This window comes from Panthera pardus, unplaced genomic scaffold, assembly GCF_024362965.1.
Source record: "Panthera pardus isolate Hobbes unplaced genomic scaffold, ASM2436296v1 HiC_scaffold_27, whole genome shotgun sequence".
Classification (NCBI taxonomy): Eukaryota; Metazoa; Chordata; class Mammalia; order Carnivora; family Felidae; genus Panthera; species Panthera pardus.
The window spans coordinates 96,691,828-96,715,555 of record NW_026526843.1 but is presented as its reverse complement, the minus strand read 5'-3'; the positions used below and the strand labels follow the sequence as shown (position 1 = coordinate 96,715,555).

Sequence of the window (23,728 nt, the reverse complement as noted above, 5' to 3'; positions counted from 1 at the left end):
TAATCTTTAGCTTACTTCTCAAATTCTACCTTTATATCTTACATTATAATTTACATTGCTTCCAGCCACTGCTTGAAACGCTCAGCTCCTAATCTACCATGGGAAGTCAAAACCTTTACAATGGTCAACAGGTTCTACCTAATTTGTCCCCCAATACCATTTCACCTGTAATTCATAGTACTCATCCCCAATCACTCTAAATCAAGCACCGTGTTGTCCTTTGAACACACAATCTGTCCTCAGGACCTTTGCACATGTTCTTCTTTCCACCTGGAATTGTTTTTCTTCCATCACGTTTCTTATATGTCTTTTTATATAGGTCTTCTTAGGAGCCACTATACGAAATAGCAACCCACCTTATTCTTTCCTTACCCTACTTTAACATTCCTCTTAGCATCCATCACTATTTGAAATTCTCTATTCTAGGGGCGCCTGGGTGGCTTGGTCGGTTAAGCGCCCGACTTCGGCTCAGGTCATGATCTCACGGTCCGTGAGTTTGAGCCCCGCATCGGGCTCTGAGCTGACAGCTCAGAGCCTGGAGCCTGTTTCAGATTCTGTGTCTCCCTCTCTCTCTGCCCCTCCCCCGTTCATGCTCTGTCTCTCTCTGTCTCAAAAATAAATAAATGTTAAAAAAAAATTAAAAAAAAAAAAAAAAGAAATTCTCTATTCTAGTTTCAGAAAAAGAAAACAAAATGACAAAAAAATACAGAGAATGTCATATAATTTGTTAAGTGTTTCCTTGTTTAGTTTCACTCATCTTAATCATAGGGCTCAATGATTAAAGGGATTTTTGTTCTCTCCACTGCCATGTTCAAACATCTAGAGCACATGACCTGTAATAGGGGCTCAATAAATAAGTTAATGAATGTAGGCTTTGTGTGTATTTCTGTCAAAACATGTTTCCTTAAATATAAATGATTTTTTTATGAAGGACAACTTAATGCATAGACAGTATATACAAAATATTTACTCACTACCTGACATAAGAGCTGTCGAAAATTTTAATAATAGGAACAATTTCTACCTGGGAACCTCCAAGTTCTTGGCCTCTCTTGCTAGACCTATGGAATCAGAAACTCTGGCAATGACCCCAGTAATCTGTTTTAGCAAGCTCTCTAGGTAATTCTGATGCAGTGTGGTAATGAGTATGCGTGATATCAAACAACTCTACAAAAAAAAAATGTAACCCACTTGCATTTTCATTTTAGATTCACATGACTATTCCCTAAGTGTAAAATGTAGGCTTCATACTCAATTTTGCAGAAAGGATTGGTAGTAGCAGGGCAGTCTAATTGCTCTATCATTGCCTATTGTTTTAGCATTTTTCAATCAGAAGGACAATATTAATATGATTAAACCAATGTCTCACTGTTGGACCAACTGGCCCCAACAACAATGCAATTATTCAGGAATGGCTTTGTGTTCTCTCACATCCTCCATTTTCTGCTCACACAGATCTCCTTGGCCACGCACCACTTGATAGGCCAAGCTTCTTCAATTACTCCGTGTTTTTCTGTTGTTGTTAAGGCAGCCTTATGCTACAGGTTTTTTAAATTTTTTTTTATTATTATTTTTGAGAAAGAGAGGGTGAGTGGGGGAGGGCAGTGTGAGTGGAGGAGGGCAGAGACAGAAGGGGACAGAGGATCCAAAGCCAGATCTTTGCTGCCAGCAGAGAGCCTGATGTGGGGCTTGAACTCACAAACTGTGAGATCATGACCTGAGCTGAAGTCAGATGCTCAACTGACCGAGCCATGCAGGTGCCCCAATTGTTCTGTATTTCCACATGCAATTCTTGATGACTTCACCTCCCTTTAAACTGTCTTCGTGTGGACAACCTCAGATTAAATGTCACCTCTCAACAAAAAGCTGTCATCCTCTCTAAGCAGTCATTCTTTCTTCTCTTCCCATGACACTTGTAATAAATTAAAGGAAATATTTTAATTAGTTGTATACATAATTGTTTCTTCCCTCAGAAAATAATCTTTTAGAAAAGAAAAAAATAAGGTATCTTGTGCTTTTTACAGTATATAAAATGTCTGCTACAAATATCAATAGGTATTTGTTGAATCTTGAAAGGTGACTTTAGCAACCATCTATCTCTGGTGGGATGGTACCAGAGTGCCAACTATTTTTCTCAAAATGAAAATAAATGACGAAATTCAATATATGCTGTCTTGCTAGAATGTTATACCGGGCCCTAAGACAAAATAAATCAGAAAACTAATGCATTTGCCTATCAGCTACAGAAATTTTCTTCCCTAGGAACAATCATGCTAATTGGTAAATATTTACATTTTCCAGCTAAATATGCCTGCCACTGGAACCACTCTATACTATAAGGGTATAGCAATCAACAATTCCAATTTTCTTATAAGACATTTTAGACCATAGTAGCTTAAAGAGCAAAACGTGTGTACCTTCTAAAACTATCTAGAATTATTAAGAACTCAGAAACAGTGCGTTAATAAAGACCATCTTTCTAAGACAGACCTACAAAATAAACAATAAATTATTTGTCTTTCATTAAAAATATTGAGACCTATCACAATCCAATTTTCCTTTCACTAACTGAATGATGTTCTTTCTTACTTGGGTACTTTGCAAAGATTAGATTCAAGAAAACATTTAAGGGAATGGTTCTCAGTGGATTAGACCATTAGCATAATTATCTCAATTACAAACACAGACACATCATTCTAGAAGTCATCTTAACATCTAGTGTAGATGTTAAGAGTCCACAATGCCAGTAAAGTAATATTTCATATTTCTCCTAAGATTATTTTAAATAAATATTTAAATTCTCTCTTATACACAATAATTTGTGATCAGTGGAAATAAAAATTCATATTAATAAATAAAAATACTCACAACATAGATATTTATATTGATAACTAGATTACTTCACTTACCCAAACTCAGCAAGTGCTAGTATTCACATTTAATATATCAGAAATCATTTGGAAATAATCAATTACAAATCTCCTCAACAACAGTTGAGTTATGGGGTTATTAAACTTTTGAAGGTAGATTATAAAGCATCTCTTGGTATTGCAAGCATTAAACACCTTCTACACTCAAGTTTTCAATGTCCTCAAACTTATCAATTCTGAGATGAGTCCCAAGAAAAGCAGAGCACTTGGTAGATGGAATAATTGTCACAACATTCACAGATACGGAAAATACCATGGATTTCAGAGTCCAGTTTCTTGGGTTCCAGCTTCCATTTACCTCAAGCAAGCTGCCTACACTCACAGTGAATACTTATCTCATGATATCACTAGAACAACCATAAAGATATTATTGAATAGTGTAATTAATATGAGGATATACAGGAACAAAGTTTCTAATCTGCACAATTTCAGAAATGAGGAGGTCTATAGTTTCCTGTACCAATATTCATCTCACCCAAACAACTGTACCAAATAATTCAAGTGTTAGCAAAGCATTGTATGCGCTGTGTTAGGGCTCAGGGAAGGTCTCCCTAAGACATGCCATGGTGGCATATTATTACTTTGAATTAAAATTACTTAAGAAAGAGGGCAAGAAGAACACTCTGACTTTCCTTTGTCCCTCTCAAAGCAGGAAATAAATGTCTCACGTACAAGTTATCTTCTCTGTGCCAGGAGGTAAAGAGACGTTCTTACCATCAGAGACAGGGAATTAAGGGCTAAAGAAACTATATAAACCAGAGGCTATGTAAATAAACCTTGTCACTTTTACTAATTTGCTACCCCAGCACAAATTCTATTTAAAATTCCTTATCAATCGAAGCTTCCAAACATAGGTTTCTTTATTCTGTCAGCTCCTTTGTCTAAAATGTATAAAAGCTGCAGGCCTTGGTCGTTTTTTTGGGGATCTCCATGTTACCATTGGTCTTAAGTGTGCATGTAATTTACCTTTGTTGTTGTTGTTGTTTTCTCCTGTTAACCTGTCTCATATCAGTTTAATTCTTAGACCAGCCAAAAGAACATTTCAGGGTAAAGGAAAATTTTCCTCTCGAATAGCTGCTTATCATGATCCAGAGATACAGTTCACTGCCCTTCATTTTATTTAGTAAACTAATTCTTTCAGATACCAAATAGTAGGGACAAACAGGAAGCCAGGGACAGAGTGGCGAGTTTATTTCTATGGTGATCCTTCTAGAATACAATACCTCTATTCTATCACCTATGTTATATCAGGCCCCTTGAGTAGGAGTTGTATATAAATTTGTTAGCTGTATATCAGTTTTGAACTGACACAGAGTAAACGTATACATATTGCTACCTATTTCAGAAAAACAAAGTTTTGCTTCTATGTCTCATTATGTTTCTTTTTGTGTAATGAAACTGATTCTTTTTAAACATATAAAATGCTTACTGAGTGTGAGTCTATGTATGTTCATGTGCGTATGTGTGTTGAGGGCATGGATTGGCATACGGAGTGTAGTAGGATAATAAAACATAAATAAATGTACTCTCCCCGTTCTGTCCAAGGAAAGTAGCCAAAATTGTGTTCAAGAAAGAAGTGAGCAACCATCCAGGAAAATTGCATAAATATACGATCCTTCAATTCAGAAAATATACTACAGAGTAACAAAAATGGCAATATTCTTTGTTTATGTTTTAGTATTTACGAAGCTCTTTTAATATGTTTTCTTAGAAAGCAGACATGGACATATAAGGGAAATAAGACTCAAAGCATTTTTTTATTCTATGTTTACCTTTCTTTCTGAAATAAATTCAACACAGTGAAATTTTTCCTAAGTCTCATGATAGAGAGCTGTGTAAAGAAGCCTACTTGACTCACAATTTTAGCGTTAATCTGCATGACATCATGCTTATCATGTTGGCTAGGAGATAAATAATGATAAATTTGGGGGAAATGTATGTTATACCAGTTAATTATATCTTGTATTATCATTATCCCCAGAGGGTAAAATCTGGCTTTTTAGGTATAGATATATACGCTGTGGCAATGAAGATATAAATGTGTCATCATAGCATAGGCCATTGGGAAGTTCACAGACAAAACTAATTACACATTTCTACTTAATTTAAATAAAATAACAAGACGTCTACTACTTTGGGAAGAATCAGACAGAAAAGTGCAGTTGGAGGATAGAAATAAAGATAATCACTAAATCCAATGTAGGATCAAAACCATCATACAACTCACTGGGAGGTAGTTTAAATCTTTCAGTTGATTTAGTAGTAAATATTTCCCAGCAAAGACTGCTTTTTCTCTAACACAAACATCAAACAAGTTTTATGACAAAACTATTTTGGGTGATAATTTCAAGTGTACTTTCCTTAAATAAGCTTGTGTGAATGAACCTGTGCGATTCCTACTGTGTGAATCATATTTGCGGTAAACAGTAAACATTTTTAGGATTGTAAAATATCTACAAATTACATGAATATAATATTCACCTTGAATTACTCTTACGTAGCAATGGTTTTGTGTTTACGTGGAGATTTATAATGTTTGCTTATCTTTATAGAATAGATGTGATAAATCATATTCTAGTAGAAATTTTTGGAATTGAAAGTTAATAGATGACTTCTTTTGAAGAAGAGATAGAGTTTATTTTAAAATGGTACTGGAAAAGTGAAAACTTAGTTGGATTTACTACACAGGTACATTTGGCTTCAAATGACACAACACCATAAGGCTTTATTTAGTCACATTTTCCCCCCTTAAATATCCCTTATGTAGCTTCATAAAATAATGGAGAACTACTTTGTGGTCTCTTAATACTTTACAAATATTATATAAATGAATGTGTGTGAACCTCACTGTTAAGCACTGTAACTTATCGTATTCATTTTTATTATTATGTGTGTATTCTCTGGTCTAATTTACCACACAGACAGATAATAATTTTTCACTGCTTTTTCTCTCTTTTAAAGTCTTCTTCAATACATTGTTCTCTGTCAGAATTGTTCCTCTTTCCTTAAACTTAGCACATACTTAAATTTTGTACTACTGTCAAAATTGCATTTATTATATTTATTTAGTGCACTGGTTCAGATCATTGGGGTTACAAAGAAAATATATATTCCTGCATTCAGTGGCATCCAATTTTCTCGGTCTCGAGTGGTTTGCTCTTTGAGGATCTTTTCTATAGAGTCTCTCAGTCAGTAGAGCTTTATTCATACAGGTTTCTAGATTCATTCTAGCCCAGAGTACTGGGCTCACCACTCTCTCACCGGTACAGCCCACTCAGGGCTACTCCATTTAGTAATTATCCAGTATCTCCCAAGTGCGTAGGTTCCATGAGATCTGCAGATTGAATTTAAACGAATCTTGTGTCTCATACAGGCCTGGAATTCTGGTGAATGCCACGTAGTAAAAATATGTGTCAGTTGACATATCTCAGTTATGTTGATCTTTTGGTATCATCAATTGGTATAAACTGACTCAATTAGCTTTCTCATAATTCTCACTACAAAAGCTTAGTCATTACTTGAAGTCTTGACAAGAAAAAATCAGGTAACATGGAAAATGTATCTTCAGATTTTCTAAATGAAAATACAACACACACATATGTAAATTTTATCTCTAAATACCTTTTGTCTTTGTAAATATTTATATTCCTGATACCTAGTATATTTCCCAAATATGAAACTTTGGTGACTCTCCTGATCCAACTGTAATAGGTTGAGGGAGAACATTTAGAAAATAAATGGAATAAGCAGAAGTTGAATTTGGAGGTGGGGATACTTTTGACAAAACACTCAATGCACTCATACATGTAATTATTTCACAGCCTTTAAAATATAGGCCCTCATAAGGGTAGGGAAAAATTGCTCTAAGGCAGTGCCAACAAAGTATTTATAGAAGGCAGCATATCAAGCTATGGTTTGTATAGTAGAATGTGAGTTGTGGTAAATGATACCTGAAATACCATGTATAGAGAGTAATGATCTAGGTAGATCTGTGGGAATGAGAATTCACAGTGTTTGTCTTGGTTATATTTACACACCTTATTAAAACAACTCATTGGTTTAATTCAAAGGTTCATAGTATTATGTCACATTTATTATTTCAAAAAATCTCTTTATGATTCTGATTTGTCTGTATATTTGTTCAAAAACTTTTATCCATTGCCTGTTTCAAAATTCCAAAATTAGAAAATTTTAATGAGACCAGTAGATATAGCAATAAACATCCATATATCTATCTATCTATCTATATATATAGATAGATATATATATATATACACACACATATATACACCATATACATCCATCTGGTATATATTATGGGAATTAGGAATTCCTATCCTACATATTTCTGAGTTTAGCTTTCATTTATTCTTCTTCATTAGTGTTGTTACAACTTTTTTTTATTACTTGTACCTACTTAGTTCCAAAAAAGTTTAGATTTCTAAAATACGTGTTCCTGTTTTATGTTTATTATGTAAAGTTCTGTATTAACAACTTATTACTTGTTAATGAAGTAAATGTAAATGAAATTTGCATATTTAAAATTCAGTAACTTTACTTCTTGCTAAAATACTGAAGATTACCTGGCAAAAATTCTGCCACAAAGTATCACTAACAATGGATGATACTTGAGAGCCTTTTGTAATACTAATGGGAACACTTTTTATATTGCCTCTCCCAGTAGACTGTTCTGGATCCATTCCCAAGACTTATTATAAAAAAAGAACCATGAAGAGAGTGATTCACATATATTAAGCCCGTAAGGCATTGTGGTCAGAATTTTCACCTATCTTGACCCTGTTAATCCTCCTTATCACATGCAAAATAACCATTATTAGCTATTTTACTTCTCCTGAAGCTTGAATATGGGGACCATATTTTATTACCTTTCTATCTCCATTATTAGGAGTTGATTTGTTCGGTAGACAATATATATGTATATTCATATACATGATGGAAAAATGATTCACAAGGCATTAGATTTGCCTAAATTCAGAGTTATTAAATACAAATCCAAGTCTTTCTAACCTCAAAATGTACATAAACCTCCTTACATGGTATTCTTACTGCTAGTTTTCAAGGTAAGAACATTTTACTTTGTGTTCACACATAACTATCTGGAGTTGTGCCATCTATGGATTATAAATTAAGTTGCATTTGCAAAATAAATTTTATGAAGAGCATGGGTTGATGCCTGCAGAAAAAGAGGAGAATCTTCTTATCTTAAATTATTTGACACATGCCCTACGTGACAGGGCCAAACAGATTCAAGGCAGTTATACGAGTTTTTCATGAGCTGGTAAAGACCAAAAGGGACAAAAAAATGATCACTTCCAGACAGTAAAAGTCCCTCAGATCTTCTGCTAATGTGTGACATATACCAACTACTTGGCGGAAGACTGCTGTTATGATTCTTCGATGACTGATGTAATTAAAGAAACTCACATTATCATTAAGATTCAAAGACACATTTTCTCTAATTAAATGATTTCTCTTTACCATATATTCTGCAGCTTTTTCCTTAATTAAAAGTCAACATAATATTCCCACATTTGCACAGCTAAAGCAAAATGACACTATGATAAAAACAATATGGACATTTAAATTTACACAGGTAGAGTTCATTTTGAAAATTCAATCACTTACATTCTACCTTAAAAGAGAAGTAACAAAATATCCTTACCTTAGAAAACTGTGCGTTTATCCATTTTGTGAATGTTTTCTTTTGAACATCTTCTCTTTCATCTGTAATGTAAAATTTTAAAAAGATTAAGAGTTAAGAATTCTGAATATGATATTTCACAACCCAAATAACTCTCAGTTATTATGCATTAGTGTTATTTTATAGTTGGGATTAAATTCATTGATAATGAAGTTAAACAGAAGTGATGTTGGTATTAGGCATCCAAACTAAAATGAGATGTGAAAAATAATGGATATGGTCAAATCTATACTCATTCCAAAATTATATAAAGGCATTACAGAAAAGTAGTCTCTTCTGAATAAAGCAGATACTATTTTTTTTAATGTTTACTTATTTTTGAGAGAGACAGAGACAGAGACAGAATGCGAGTGGGTTAGGGGCAGAGAGAGAGGGAGACACAGAATCTGAAGCAGGCTCCAGGCTCTGAGTTGTCAGCAAAGAGCCCAATTCAGGGCTCAAACTCAGGAGCTGTGAGATCACGACCTGAGACAGAGTCAGTCGCCCAACCTACTGAGCCACCCAGGCGCCCAAGCAGATACTACTTATTATCCTATGGTCAGTCAGTACTCTAGTATTATCAGAAGAACCCATTATCTGTTATCTCTTCTGAAAAACTATTCCGGTGCTTTTCCTCTTACACCCTCACCCCCATCCCCAGTCCACAGAGAAATGATTTTCCCCTCTTTTGTAATACCTCCACACTCTAACATGGGCCCCTGGCATAGCCCCTCCCCTTACAGGAGCATGGTTTTGCATCCCAGAAACTGGCACTGTCTGCACAAACCAAGATCTCAGCAAACGTTTGATAAACATGCAAATGCTTTAGAGGAGGGGGTATCTCACAACTCCAAAATTTCCACTACCTCTTTGCATCCAAAAGTCAGGAAATTTCAAATCAAAATGCAAATGATATCCTTGGTGGATTACATATAAATACTCAAAGGAAAACTCTCCAAGGGCTTCCTATACCAAGAGATTACGGTGGAAAATTATTAAGAAACAGCTTCACAGAACTCGGGCTTCTAAAAATTATGTCTTTTTCTTCAGGTTGGAAATTAGTATGGAGTTAAATGGACAGAAAAATAATCAATCTTGATTTACTGAAATCCTTTTCTAAAGCCAAAGCCTACCTTTAAATTACTGGAAATGCAATCATGTTAATTAGTGTTTAATAAATCAGTACATCTGAGAGAGATTTAAAATGGAGAGGTTTTACATTTTATTTACATTGGGTCAAAAGAACCGTTATTGAAATGCCCTAACAAAATAACCTCATTTGCTGGCATATTCTTTTTCAACAGTAAATCTCCACTACTTCTCCCTAAAAAAGATGGTCTATTGTAAAGAACAACTGTCCTATGACAAACGTATCCATGTACTAAGAACATCTGTTTATCTTTAAAGCACATTATTAATCTATAAGTGGATACTCTTAAGTGTTATGACATAACAGTGGATGAATAATAAACCTAAAACTGTTTTCTGGGATGACAAAATTTTAGTTAGCATCACAAAATCCTTTTTTCTTATTTTCGTTAGTCGCACAAACTACTATGCATTGGGCCAGATACCAGCATTAACTATACAGTGCATGATAAATCACGGTTACAGTATAGAAGTTTTTTCTTTGTTGACAAGTGTGGATAAATAAAAATAGTAATAGTTTCCGAAACTAATCTAGCCTCTTGTGAATATACTTCCCTAAATTCAGTACTACCCTTCTGATAATAAGAAAATAAATTAACAGAACATTTCAAATGGTCAAACTTTTCACCATTTTCATGGACTTGCTGCAGGAAGACTTGTGAGTACATCTATGTCTCAACGGCATATACCCATTTTCCTAAAAGTTAATGGCTTTACTTGCAATGCTACCTATTTTTTCTTCTATGTGCATGTAAATCCTGTCAGACACAGGAGAGTAAAGGAGTCATTTGAAGGCACACGTTTTAAGGTTTTAAAACAAGCCCAACCACCTTCATCAGAAGCTGAATAGGAAGACATTTGAAGAGATCTATTCCATGTACTTTTCACTGAAAAGTAGGTAGTAAAGCAATATTTTTATTGATTTCAATTATATGTACAAAGAGTGATTTGTAGATAGGCCTTGAAGGCAGGAGGGAAACCTTGATATTATGTGCAAAAGAGTATGCATCTCCTGTGTAAACAGCACTAAAGGCGAACTTCGTCATATAATCATCTTCACCAGGTCTTGTTTACTTCGTTTTTAATACAAGAAAAATATGCTATTAGTGAATTATGACTGATTTTATTATAAAATATATAACATTTATTAGTATCTTATTGTTCATAGAGCTGTTTTATATATGTCATCTCAATCCATATGAAATTTGCCATTTTATACAGTAAAAAATTCAAGCTCAGAAGGAATAAAGCCAGTAAATCACAGACATGAACCTGATACAGATGATTTGAATCAAAGTCCATGGCTTTTCACATCAACAACTCCGCATTATATTTGCACAGATAATATGGAGTGCCATAAGATAATCGAAGTCACAAAAGTTGAACGTATTAACACAAATACAAAATAACCATGATTTCAGAGCCTCTATTTTAAACAATCCAAGGAATTCCATGTATGCTGTAATCTATGTGAATGACATCCTGGAATTTTATAGTCTACAACCTGCACATCTACATGGATTTATCCAGATTTGAACTATGAACCTTCCTTAAGACGTTAGATGATCTGTTTGTTAATATTTTAAATAATAAGGCTCCTGTACTTACTAATTGATATTTAGTGCTCAAGTTTTGCCATAGATTAATATTATGGAAACATTTTGAAGATAAGTAAATTAACGCTAAAATTAATATCTTTTAAAAGTTTATTTTGAAAGAGAGAGAGGGAGAGAGAACGTGGGTGGGGGAGGGGCAGAGAGAGAGGGAGAGAGACAATGCCAATCAGGCTCCATGCTGCCAGCACATAGCTCAATGGGGGCTTGAACTCAGGAACCATGAGATCATGAACTGAGCCAAAATCAAGAGTTGGACGCTTAGCTGACTGAGCTACCGAGGTGCCCCAATATTAAAATTAGTATTAAAATTGATACTAAATTATCACCCTAAGGTTATGTGTCTACATATTACAATCCCCATAAATATATATTTTACATTGTCACAATAATATTCTGCCTTTTTAAACTTATTTTATCATAAATATCATATGGGCTGCCATTTCCTTTTGTTTGCTATTAGAGATTCCACCACAATGAACATCTTCATGTTTTCTCTTTCATTTTCTGGTATATAAGTGCCCCAGAATAATTAATGGATCAATATTTAAAAAAAAACTTTTATGGCTTTTACTAAATATTGTCATATTACCTTACCAGTGGTCATACCAATTTTTAGTGGTACTAGAAAGAATGAGGTTTTGCTGCTGATAGACGCTTTGGTACTTTTATTTTTAAAGCAACTGCTACTTCTTTAGATATAAGGAGATAGTTGATGCTCACGTTAATGAGAACCTAATTTAGTAGGACATGTTTTAGAAACTTCTTCTACATGTTTCTACATTTATCAAAATATTTGTTTATATCCTCTCCTCATGAATCTATTGAGCACTTGATATTTTAAAATGAAATGGAATGAGCTGATAAATCAGTAGTTCTTAAACATTTCAAGTTGTGGAGTCCATTTGACTACCTGATAAAAATAATATTCATTCTCTACATTAAAAAATGCCTATACAGACATATTTACATACAGTTTCATAGGGTCCACTGACCTCCCTGCAGAAGATTCCTATTATCATGAATCCCAAGTTAAGAATCACAGTCATAAATTAAGCTACTTACTCTCAGTCAGTGAATGAATATATATTCCCAAGTGGCCATATTTCTTTTCATTTTCATTTCATTTTTATTACTCCAAAAATTTATACTTTTATATATTTTTTTAAATTTTTTTTAACGTTTATTTATTTTTGAGACAGAGAGAGACAGAGCATGAACGGGGGGGGGGGGGGGGGCAGAGAGAGAGGGAGACACAGAATCGGAAGCAGGCTTCAAGCTCTGAGCCATCAGCCCAGAGCCCGACGCGGGGCTCGAACTCGCAGACCGAGAGATCGTGACCTGAGCTGAAGTTGGACGCTTAACGGAATGAGCCACCCAGGCGCCCCTACTTTTATATATTTAAATCTATCCATTTCCATTGGTATTTCTCATATAACTTAAAAGTTGATCATTTCAGGGGTGCCTGGGTGGCTCAATTGTTTTAAGTGTCCGATTTCTGCTCAGGTCATGATCTCATGGTTCATGAGTTCGAGTGCCGATTTAGGGCTATCAGTGCAGAGGGTGTTTTGAATCTTCGGTCTCTGTCTCTCTCGACTCCTCTGCTTCTGCTTTCTCACTCTCTCTCTCAAAAATAAATAAACTTAAAAAAAATTTTTGAAGTTGATCATTTTAAGCACAGTTACATATCCATAGTTAATCTGAAGTTGATACACATAAACATACATATAAGATAAATTGCTATAGATCTTAGAGATTATTTTGGTACTTAAAACATATATGTAATTATAGACACAGTCTAGAGTAAGATATGAATGTGAAATCAACAACAAAGAGGATGAGAAAAGAAGGATATTTGTTTTACTAGGAAGTAATTATATACTGCCGTTTAGTCATTTCAAGAAGCACATATTCTATTTTGTTTTCTCTAGGGTTTTTTTTTAAACTGGTTTTCTTTTACTAATGAAAATATGCCTGAGTATATTAATGTGAAAGGCAAAGAACAAAATCTTTGTCAGAACAATTTAGTTGAAAACTGTTCCCTGGAGGTGTCAAGGAGTGAAGAACTACTGCTTCATAAATTGCAAAAAGTGACCAACATTTTATTTTCTTCTCTCTATAGGGAAAACTCATATAAAATTAGCTTTCTACCATGACATAAAAATTGTATTTCATCTCAGAATTACTTAACCCTTTCTAATAAAGTTGTTTTTTACCCAATAAATCTGGTTCTTCATATTTTCTAAGATTACTGCAATGACCTTTTGCCCTATTATTAACTTTTATATTCTTGAGACCCTCAGTCGCCTAAAAATGTGAGATAATTGAATTGCAAGATTCATGATTCACAAGAGTAACTGCACAAAAATAAAGTTTGTAAAGTGAGAGAACATTAAATCAGGGGAAGTGGCTTCTAGTCCCAGTGCAGGACTTACGAGAATGGCGGCCTTAGAGATGCCAGACCTCAGTCTCTTTTATCTGTGAAATAAAGGTATTAACTGCCTTTTAACTCAGAGAGCTGATTTTCAGATATAATGAAATCATTTCTTTATGTAGGAATTTATAGAATATTTACCAAAACTAATTACTTAAAGAATACTTAGCATCTGTTGGTCATTGTAGCGGTTTCTGAGAAGATAAAGAGAACTCAGTTTTTACCAAAGTCCACAACCTCGTAGAATACAGACAAATGATATATAAATATTAAGCATTTTATATAAACAACGATACATATATTCAAAGGATATTAAAGAAACACAGAGACAAAGGGATATGCAGCCATATGAATGTTAGGGAAGACATTTTCTAGAAGTTGATAGCTAGGTTGAATCTAGCTGAATGAGCAAAAAAAAAAAATAATAATAAAAGGAAAAGAAAAAAGTTTCATAGGTAAAGACGAATCTTTAGAAGGAGAACGCAAGGGCAAAAGCAGAAAGAGAAGACACTAAAAGGGCATGCTCTTTTGATTAGTGATGCTGAGCATCTTTTCATATGTCTGTTGACTATGTGCATGTCTTCTTTGGAAAAAATGTCTACTCAGATCCTCTGCCCTTTTTTTAATTAGATTGATCTGGGCTTTTTGGTGTTGAGTGGTATGAATTCTTTATATATTTTGGATATTAACCCCTTATCACAGATGTCATTTGCAAGTACCTTTTCCCATTCAGTAGGTTGTCATTTTATTTTGCTGGTGGTTTCACTCATCATCAGAGAAATGCAAACCAAAACCACAATGAGAGGGGCATCTGGGTGGCTCAGTTGGTTGAAACTCAGCCCAGGTCACTACCTCATGGTTCATGGGTTTAAGCCCCACGTCAGGCTCTGCACTTAGGGTGCGGAGCCTGCTTGGGATTCTGTCCCCCCTTTTCTCTGCCCCTCACCTGCTTATGCTCTCTCAAAATAAATAAATAAACTTAAAAACAACAACCACAATGAGCTATCACCTCATGACTATTAGAATGGCTAAAATCAAGATGACAAGAAACAAGTATTGGCGAGGATGTGGAGAAAAGGAACCCTTGTGCACTGTTGGTAGGAACGTAAATTCGTACAGCTACTGTGGAAAAACACTATGTAGGTTCCTCAAAAATTAAAAAAAAGAAATACCATACAATCCAACAATTCCATTACTGGGCATGTACCCAGGGAAAACAAATACTAACTTGAAAAGATATATGCACCTCTATGTTTATTGTAGCATCATTTACGATAGCTAAGACATGGAAGCAGCATAAATGTCCATCAAAAGACAAACGGATGCTGGAATAGAATAGAAACCCCAGAACTAGACCCACAAACGTATGGCCAACTCATCTTTGACAAAGCAGGAAAGAACATCCAATGGAAAAAAGACAGTCTCTTTAACAAATGGTGCTGGGAGAACTGGACAGCAACATGCAGAAGGTTGAAACTAGACCACTTTCTCACACCATTCACAAAAATAAACTCAAAATGGATAAAGGACCTGAATGTGAGACAGGAAACCATCAAAACCCTAGAGGAGAAAGCAGGAAAAGACCTCTCTGACCTCAGCCGTAGCAATCTCTTACTCGGCACATCCCCAAAGGCAAGGGAATTAAAAGCAAAAGTGAATTACTGGGACCTTATGAAGATAAAAAGCTTCTGCACAGCAAAGGAAACAACCAACAAAACTAAAAGGCAACCAACGGAATGGGAAAAGATATTTGCAAATGACACAACGGACAAAGGGCTAGTATCCAAAATCTATAAAGAGCTCATCAAACTCCACACCCGAAAAACAAATAACCCAGTGAAGAAATGGGCAGAAAACATGAATAGACACTTCTCTAAAGAAGACATCCGGATGGCCAACAGGCACATGAAAAGATGTTCAACGTCGCTCCTTATCAGGGAAATACAAATCAAAACCACACTCAGATATCACCTCACGCCAGTCAGAGTGGCCAAAATGAAGAAATCAGGAGACTATAGATGCTGGAGAGGATGTGGAGAAACAGGAACCCTCTTGCACCATTGGTGGGAATGCAAATTGGTGCAGCCGCTCTGGAAAGCAGTGTGGAGGTTCCTCAGAAAATTAAAAATAGACCTACCCTATGACCCAGCAATAGCACTGCTAGGAATTTACCCAAGGGATACAGGAGTACTGATGCATAGGGGCACCTGTACCCCAATGTTTATAGCGGCACTCTCAACAATAGCCAAATTATGGAAAGAGCCTAAATGTCCATCAACTGATGAATGGATAAAGAAACTGTGGTTTATATACACAATGGAATACTACGTGGCAATGAGAAAAAATGAAATATGGCCTTTTGTAGCAACATGGATGGAACTGGAGAGTGTGATGCTAAGTGAAATAAGCCATACAGAGAAAGACAGATACCATATGGTTTCACTCTTATGTGGATCCTGAGAAACATAACAGAAACCCATGGGGGAGGGGAAGGAAAAAAAAAAAAAAAAAGAGGCTAGAGTGGGAGAGAGCCAAAGCATAAGAGACTGTTAAAAACTGAGAACAAACTGAGGGTTGATGGGGGGTGGGAGGGAGGGCAGGGTGGGTGATGGGTATTGAGGAGGGCACCTTTTGGGATGAGCACTGGGTGTTGTATGGAAACCAATTTGACAGTAAATTTCATATATTAAAAAATAAAAAAAATAAAAAAAAAAAAAAAAAAGAACCTTGCCCATGATAAAAAAAAAAAAAGACAAACGGATGCTGGAAATGTGGTATATATATGCAGTGGAATATTACATACCCATAAGAAGGATGAAATAGTGCCATCTGAAACAACATGCATGGACCTGGATGATATTATACCCAGTGAAGTCAGTCAGACTAAGAAAGACAAATACCCTATGATTCCACTCATAAATGTTACCTAAAAAAATGAACAAACAAAAAGCAGAATGAAAACTATAAATACAGAAAACAAACTGATGGCTGCCAGAGGGGAGGAGGCTGGGCAAAATGGGTGAAGGGGAGCAGGGGATACAAGCCTACAGTTATGGAATAAGTAAGCCACAGGAATAAAAAACAGAGCTTGAGGAATAGAGTCAATGATATCATACTAGTCATGTAACTGGACAGACGGTAGCTACACTTGTGGTCAACATAGCACAATGTATAAACTTGTCAAATTACTACAATGTACACCTGAAACCAATGGAATAACGCGTGTCAACTATACTCAAATAAAAAAAGGCATGCTCTTCATTATATTTAACTCCATTTTGTCGCACTCTGAACTCTGAAGAAGGGAAGAGCATGGGATGAAATTATAAAGGAAGGTGGGAGGGAGATCATGGGATCAGATAAGACAATGTGAGCAGAAGCACTTAAAAACCAAAACAAGCAAACAACTCAGTTACATACATACCACAAATTATCCTCATTACACAGGGAAGTTAATCATAACCTGTGCCAGAAATACATTTTTTAAAATAATATTTCTTTGGGGTATTAGTATGTTAACTGAAAAGCCTCATCACTTACATGACCCAGAAAATACAAGTTTAGAACTAGAAGGGCATATTGGAGTTGTTAACAGTTTAGAAATACATATGGTGAAGAAATACAAAGGGATATGAGTTTATTTCACTTTAAATAGAGGACAATTAAGTTGCATGGAAGAGGTATTATGGTCTCTATTCTCTGCTTCCACGAAAAATGAGAAAAAGGGAAATGAGAAATGTGGAAGATTAATGGTAAACATTAGATAAGGTTACATGATACTGTGGAACATTATGAAGGAAGGCCCAAAACTCAGGACATATTTAGAAAATGGATTTACCACGTTATTAATACCACAAAATGGCAACGCAAAGTGGAAGACAGTGGAATGAGAATGGCATGAAAAATGCTTTCCATTAAATCTGAGTAATAGCTTTTGATCATAGGATTACAGAATGCTAGGGCCAAAGGTGACATTTGTGGTCATTTTATAATGAGGAGGTCTAAAATAATTAAATTACTACACAAAGAAGAGAAAACCAGTAAGTGTCAAAAAGGTTTCCGTATTTCCCACTCACACTACAGTCAATGTAATGCAGTTTTCACTGCTCATCACCCTACACGAGTTGTTAATAATATCACCTATATCCTTTCTGATTTCCAAGACAGCGACTATATACAATGTAACTGTATTCCCAGCACTTAGCACAGAATGTGTTACACAGTCAGTGCTCAATAAAGGTGTTTTAAGTTAATGAAGACCAAATTTACTTTTCAGACCTCTTCTTTTGTTCTTTGCAGATATTAATTCTATTAACCTGTGGTATACAGAAAAATGGTCCTCACTTAAGAGGTTCATGTCCCACTCCCCAAAATCTCTGAAGAAGTTTTGTTAAAACTCATTTGTTTTTGGGGCGCCTGGGTGGCTCAGTCGGTTAAGCGGCCGACTTCGGCTCAGGTCATGATCTCGCGCGGTCCGTGAGTTCGAGCCCCGCGTCGGGCTCTGTGCTGACAGCTCGGAGCCTGGAGCCTGTTTCAGATTCTGTGTCTCCCTCTCTCTGACCCTCCCCCGTTCATGCTCTGTCTCTCTCTGTCTCAAAAATAAACGTTAAAAAATTAAAAAAAAAAAAAAAAAAAAAAAAAAAAAAAAAAAAACTCATTTGTTTTTAAAATGAGCTGAAGAAACCCATGGGGGAGGGGAAGGAAAAAAAAAAAAAAAAAGAGGTTAGAGTGGGAGAGAGCCAAAGCATGAGACTGTTAAAAACTGAGAACAAACTGAGGGTTGATGGAGGGTGGGAGGGAGGGGAGGGTGGGTGATGGGTATTGAGGAGGGCACCTTTTGGGATGAGCACCGGGTGTTGTATAGAAACCAATTTGACAATAAATTTCATATATTAAAAAAATAAATAAATAAAATGAGCTGAAGTATTTTAAAACTCTTCGTTACAGCAAGGAGAATTAAGGTTGCAGATGGAATTAGATTTGGCAATCAGGTAATTTTGGATAGGGTGCCTATATTGGGTAATCAAGGGCAGCCTACGAGGGAGGACCAGAGAGAGAAGGAAGCATGAGAAGAACTTGGGCCAAAGTTGTTGGTTTTGAGGACTGAAGAAGGCCATGAGCCCAAGACTGCGGGCAGCCTCTGCAAAAGGAAAAGATAGGAAATGGATTCTTCCCTGAAGTCTCCAGAAGGCACAGAACACTGATGGCCCTTAAGTTTAGTGCAGTGAGGTCAATTTCAGACTTCAGATCTGAAGAACTTTCAGATAATAAACAGGTATGATTTTAAATTGCTAAATGCATGGTAATTTTGAGAGCACCAATAGCAAACTATTGCATAGCATTTCCTCTTGAAGGGTAGTAGGACAAGTGACAAACATATACTGATACCTACAAGGTGACATAAATACAAGTGTATAAAAGATAAGGTTCCGACCCTTTTGCCTTTACAGCACAGTGAGAGAAATAGACACACACAAAACAAATAGATTGCAGATACATGGGTAAGTTCTCTGATAAAGAAAATACAGGGTTTCGTCAAAAGTATATAGAGAGGTGCCTGGGTGGCTCAGTCTGTTAAACGTCCAACTGTTGGTTTTGGCTCAGGTCACGATCTCATGGTTTCTGGAGTTTGAGACCCAGGTCGGGCTCCACACTGGTAGTGTGGAGTCTGCTTGGGATTCTCTGTCTCCCTCTCTCTCTGCCCTTCCCCTGCTCATACTGCCTATGTCTCTTTCTCTCAAGAAAGAAAAAAAGTATACAGAAAGCAACCTAACTTGACAAATCCAATGCTTCCTTAATGAAGTGTGAGCTGCGTTCTGAAAGTTAATTAAGAATATACAAGTATAAAAGGTAAAAAGAACCCCAGATAATAAAAAGATCAGGCACAACTATCAGGATGTGAGAGGAGTATGGTCTGTTCATGGAACAAGAGAAGGATGAGGAGAAGGACAAACATGGCCAAGATGACTTTAGAAAAAAGAAAACTAATTATTAGCCAAATTAGGAAGAGACTTAAATTTTAGCCAGAAGACAGAAACCAAAGGAAATTCAAGTAAGGAAATGACTATATATATATATATATATATATATATATATATATATATATATTTTTTTTTTTTTTTTTTTTTTTTTTTTAAAGATTTTGAGTAATCTCTACACCCACTATGGGGTTTGAATTGACAACCCGAAGATCAAGAGTCACATGCTCGACTGGCTGAGCCAGCCAGGTACCACTGGTGTTTTAAAAATGAATTTCACATTATGGAAAATATATTGGGAGTGTTAAGACTGGAAACAAGAAGACCAACTAGCTGATTATAATTCTAATCCATGTAAGAATCCATATAATTATAGTCCATACAATTATCATTATAATCCAGGCCCTGTACTGGTGAATTGCAGTGGGACTGGAGAAAGGTAAATGCAGGCAAAATATGTTCAATAGGTATGACTGATAAGAACTAGTTATTAATTATAGGTGGAGGTAGGGGATTTGGGAGAGCTACAGACAATGATACTACTGAAACTGGAATTCTGAAGTCCCAGGAAGAATTGGGAAATAGTGCCTTTTGGATGTTTGAGACAAAAAGAAAGATACATACAGCAGGCCACTGAATTTAAGAGCCTCAAGTGCAAGAGAGAAATCTGAGCTGAAGGTAAAGATTTGGGAGATTCAAGCCAATTGGCATGTGGTAAGTGAAGCCCCTAGAATGAATGATGTTACTAGAAAGAGTGCACAAGCTTTCTGATCTTCTGAAATATCACGGTCTTTGGTTCTCCTCCCAACACAAGAGCAATCCCCTAATCCATTTCACTGACTTCTCTGCCATTCACCCTTGAAATGCTGGCATTCCCCCAGGGTCCTATCTATTCTTCATCTCTTCTTATCTTGGTCTATTACATTTATTCTCCCTAAACAAAGTGACTTCTTACCTCACCTCAACCACCACATTGATACTGATGACACTGATATCTAAATCTGTATTTTTCATCTCGATTAATGTCCTGAGTTTGACACTGACAGAGCCGACTCAAGTTAACACCTGCACTTAGATGTCCTGTAGGTACCTTAGCAATATCATTCATCTTCCCAAATAAAGTCACATTATCCTACTCTTCCTGTCAATGAATGGCTTCATCATCTATCTAGGAACCAAATAAGTAACTCTTGAGTCATTATTTAAGTTTTAGAAATGCTTGTCCTAAGGTTAAAGGCCAGATTATTCAGAAGGGCAAATAAGGGCCCTTATAGTTTGACTCCAAATACTTTTATAAAGTTAATATCCATCATGCCTATCGGCACTCACAGATACTCCCACATACCTACCAGGTCTACGCTAGTCGCACAAACCAAAAGTCTCGATGAACAAGCTACACACTTTCTTACTTGAGTCCTTTGCTTATGGAGTCCCAGGAATGTGACTTGAAAACTCTTTTTTTAATGTTTATTTGGTTTTTTTGGTGGGCGGGGGGGAGAAAGAGAAAAGCAGAGACAAAGATACAGAATCGGAAGCAGGATCCAGGCTCTGAGCTGTCAGCACAGAACGCAAGAGCCCAACGTGGGGCTCGAACTCATGGGCCGTGGGATCATGAACTGAGCTGAGGTAGGATACTTAACCAACTGAGCCACCCAGGCGTCCCTGAAAACTCTCAGCCTTAAGATCAGGTTCAAATGTGAAACTTTTCACCATCACCCTTCTGTCTATGGAAGAACTCATCAATTCTCCTGATACACACAAACACTGCAGCATTTGTTAAACTCTATTATTATCATGCACGTGTGTGTACATACATATACATACAAATATTTTACTCTCTTCTATAATGGAGCCCACATACCACCTATTACTTCTGTATGTAAACGCACTTAGACAGTAGGACTACTATGTCTTCGTAACTCCTGACACCCAATACGGTGTATTCAGGCAGAAACAGATACGTAATAAGAACTGGTTGAATAAATCAAATGATTAATCAATACCATAATTAAACCACAAATCTACTAAGTCCCAGGCCAACGTGTTTTCCCTGCACTTCACCATATTGCTTAAACTGCTCTGTTAACTATAAACCTTTGTCTTAATCATCAATTCATTTCCAAAAATATGCACTGAGCACCCGTTCTGTATAAAATCACTTTTCAGTATCTTCTCCCAAAATTTGTCCTTGGGTCTCAAGTATTTGTTTTCATCACTATATGGAATACAAAATAGGAATAGATAATATTTCTTGCAAAAAAAATCTCCCTTGATTTTTCTGGGTAAATTACACTCTGGAATATGGTGAAATTGCCCTTCACTGTATCTTGCATGACTGTCGTGACTCTTACCACAATGTAAAATGCTATGGATGACCTGTCTGACCCTTTGCCTCCCCTGCAAATGCTGCTTCTTTCTCATATAGGTCAATTGCTCTTTATTGTGGGGAGGTGATGGACCCAGAAAATAATTTGAACAGCTGTGTCGGCTCATAGTGGATAAAAGTTCCCTCCCATCCCCTGCCACTTAATCATAGAATTTATGCTATATTAACAAATCGGCATTATGACTAGAACCTTATATAATCACACAATTGTATGTTCATACAAATAATCAGTAACACCAAATGTATGAAAAACACAATGCAAGAATTGTAGAAATATTGTTTTTGTATGGTTACAGAAGTTATCATGAAATAGAGCACCATACCACCGAGGAAGATGTATCATTAAAATGGAAGACAAATCAGAACTCCAAGAGTGTATGAAAAGGTAGGAGGTAGCATGACTTAGAAAACAGAGTGCCATATAGCGTATGGTACGAATGGTTCGTTATTGTTCCTTTCAAATTCCATGCTAAGAATATGTATCAGATACAGCATTGTTCAGTGATTAAATACAGCTCTTCCAGCATCAAATAGACTGGGTTCACACCCCAGCTCCACTTCTCACTAGGTCTATGACCTTAGGCAAGTTACTTAATCCCTCTGTGTCACATTGTGTCCATCTGCATCATGGGAATAAAAATACTGGTACAGAATTGTTAAGGCTAAATGTGAGAGATTTATGACACATATTAAAACTGAAAATTGTAAATAAAGAGGGAGGGGCGCCTGGGTGGCTCAGTCGGTTGAGCGTCTCACTTTGGCTCAGGTCACGATCTCGCGGTTTGTGAGTTCAAGCCCTGGTCGGGCTCTGTGCTGACAGCTCAGAGCCTGGATCCTGCTTCGGATTCTGTCTCTCTCTCTCTCTCTGTCCCTCCCCTGTTCACACTCTGTCTCTCTCTCTCACTCTCAAAAATAAACATAAAAAAAATAGAAAACCTATAAACTTTTTTTTTTTTTTTTTTTTTTTTTTTACTATATATTTTTTTTCAGCTAGGGAGTGCAAGCCGAACAGGGACAGAGGGAGAGAGGGAGGGAGAGAATCTTAAGCAGGCTCCATGCCCAGCGCAAAGCCCAACACAGGACTGGATCCCAAGACCCCAGGATTGTCACCTGAGCCCAAATGAAGAGTCAGATGTTTAACCAACTGATCCATGCAGGGGCCCCAAGAAAACCGATAAACCATTTTTGTAGATATACCACTACTTCTTATGGGCCATCTGTATAAATTGCATTATCTTGTACAAGACACACAATTTCCAGGTGGCATTCATATTAACAATTGGTAAGATTTTTTAAATATTATTTATAAATTTATAGCAAGTAGACTCCTCTTGATTTGAAAGCTCAAGAAAAAAAATATGAAATGGTATTAGTACAAATTATATCTCTTCATGCCCAGAAAAATGAAATCTGTGTTTAGCAATAATGAGAACAATGAACATTTCTTTTTTGGATTTTTTAATTTTAATTTTTCTTTATTTCTTTCTTCTGTTTTAATTTTAGTTTTATTTTTTTTATTTACATACAAATTAGTTAG

General features: G+C 36.1%; 1 protein-coding gene across 16 annotated transcripts in view; it reads right to left on the bottom strand.

Moving 5' to 3' along the window:
• DMD (dystrophin) overlaps window positions 1–23,728 on the bottom strand; it is a 2,111,713-nt gene that overhangs the window by 1,818,973 nt on the left and 269,012 nt on the right. For all 16 annotated transcript variants that reach the window (XM_053892047.1, XM_053892050.1, XM_053892044.1 and 13 more), the window contains exon 2: window positions 8,614–8,675. In XM_053892047.1, coding sequence (XP_053748022.1) covers window positions 8,614–8,675 — 62 coding nt within the window. The remainder of the gene's footprint in view (window positions 1–8,613; window positions 8,676–23,728) is intronic.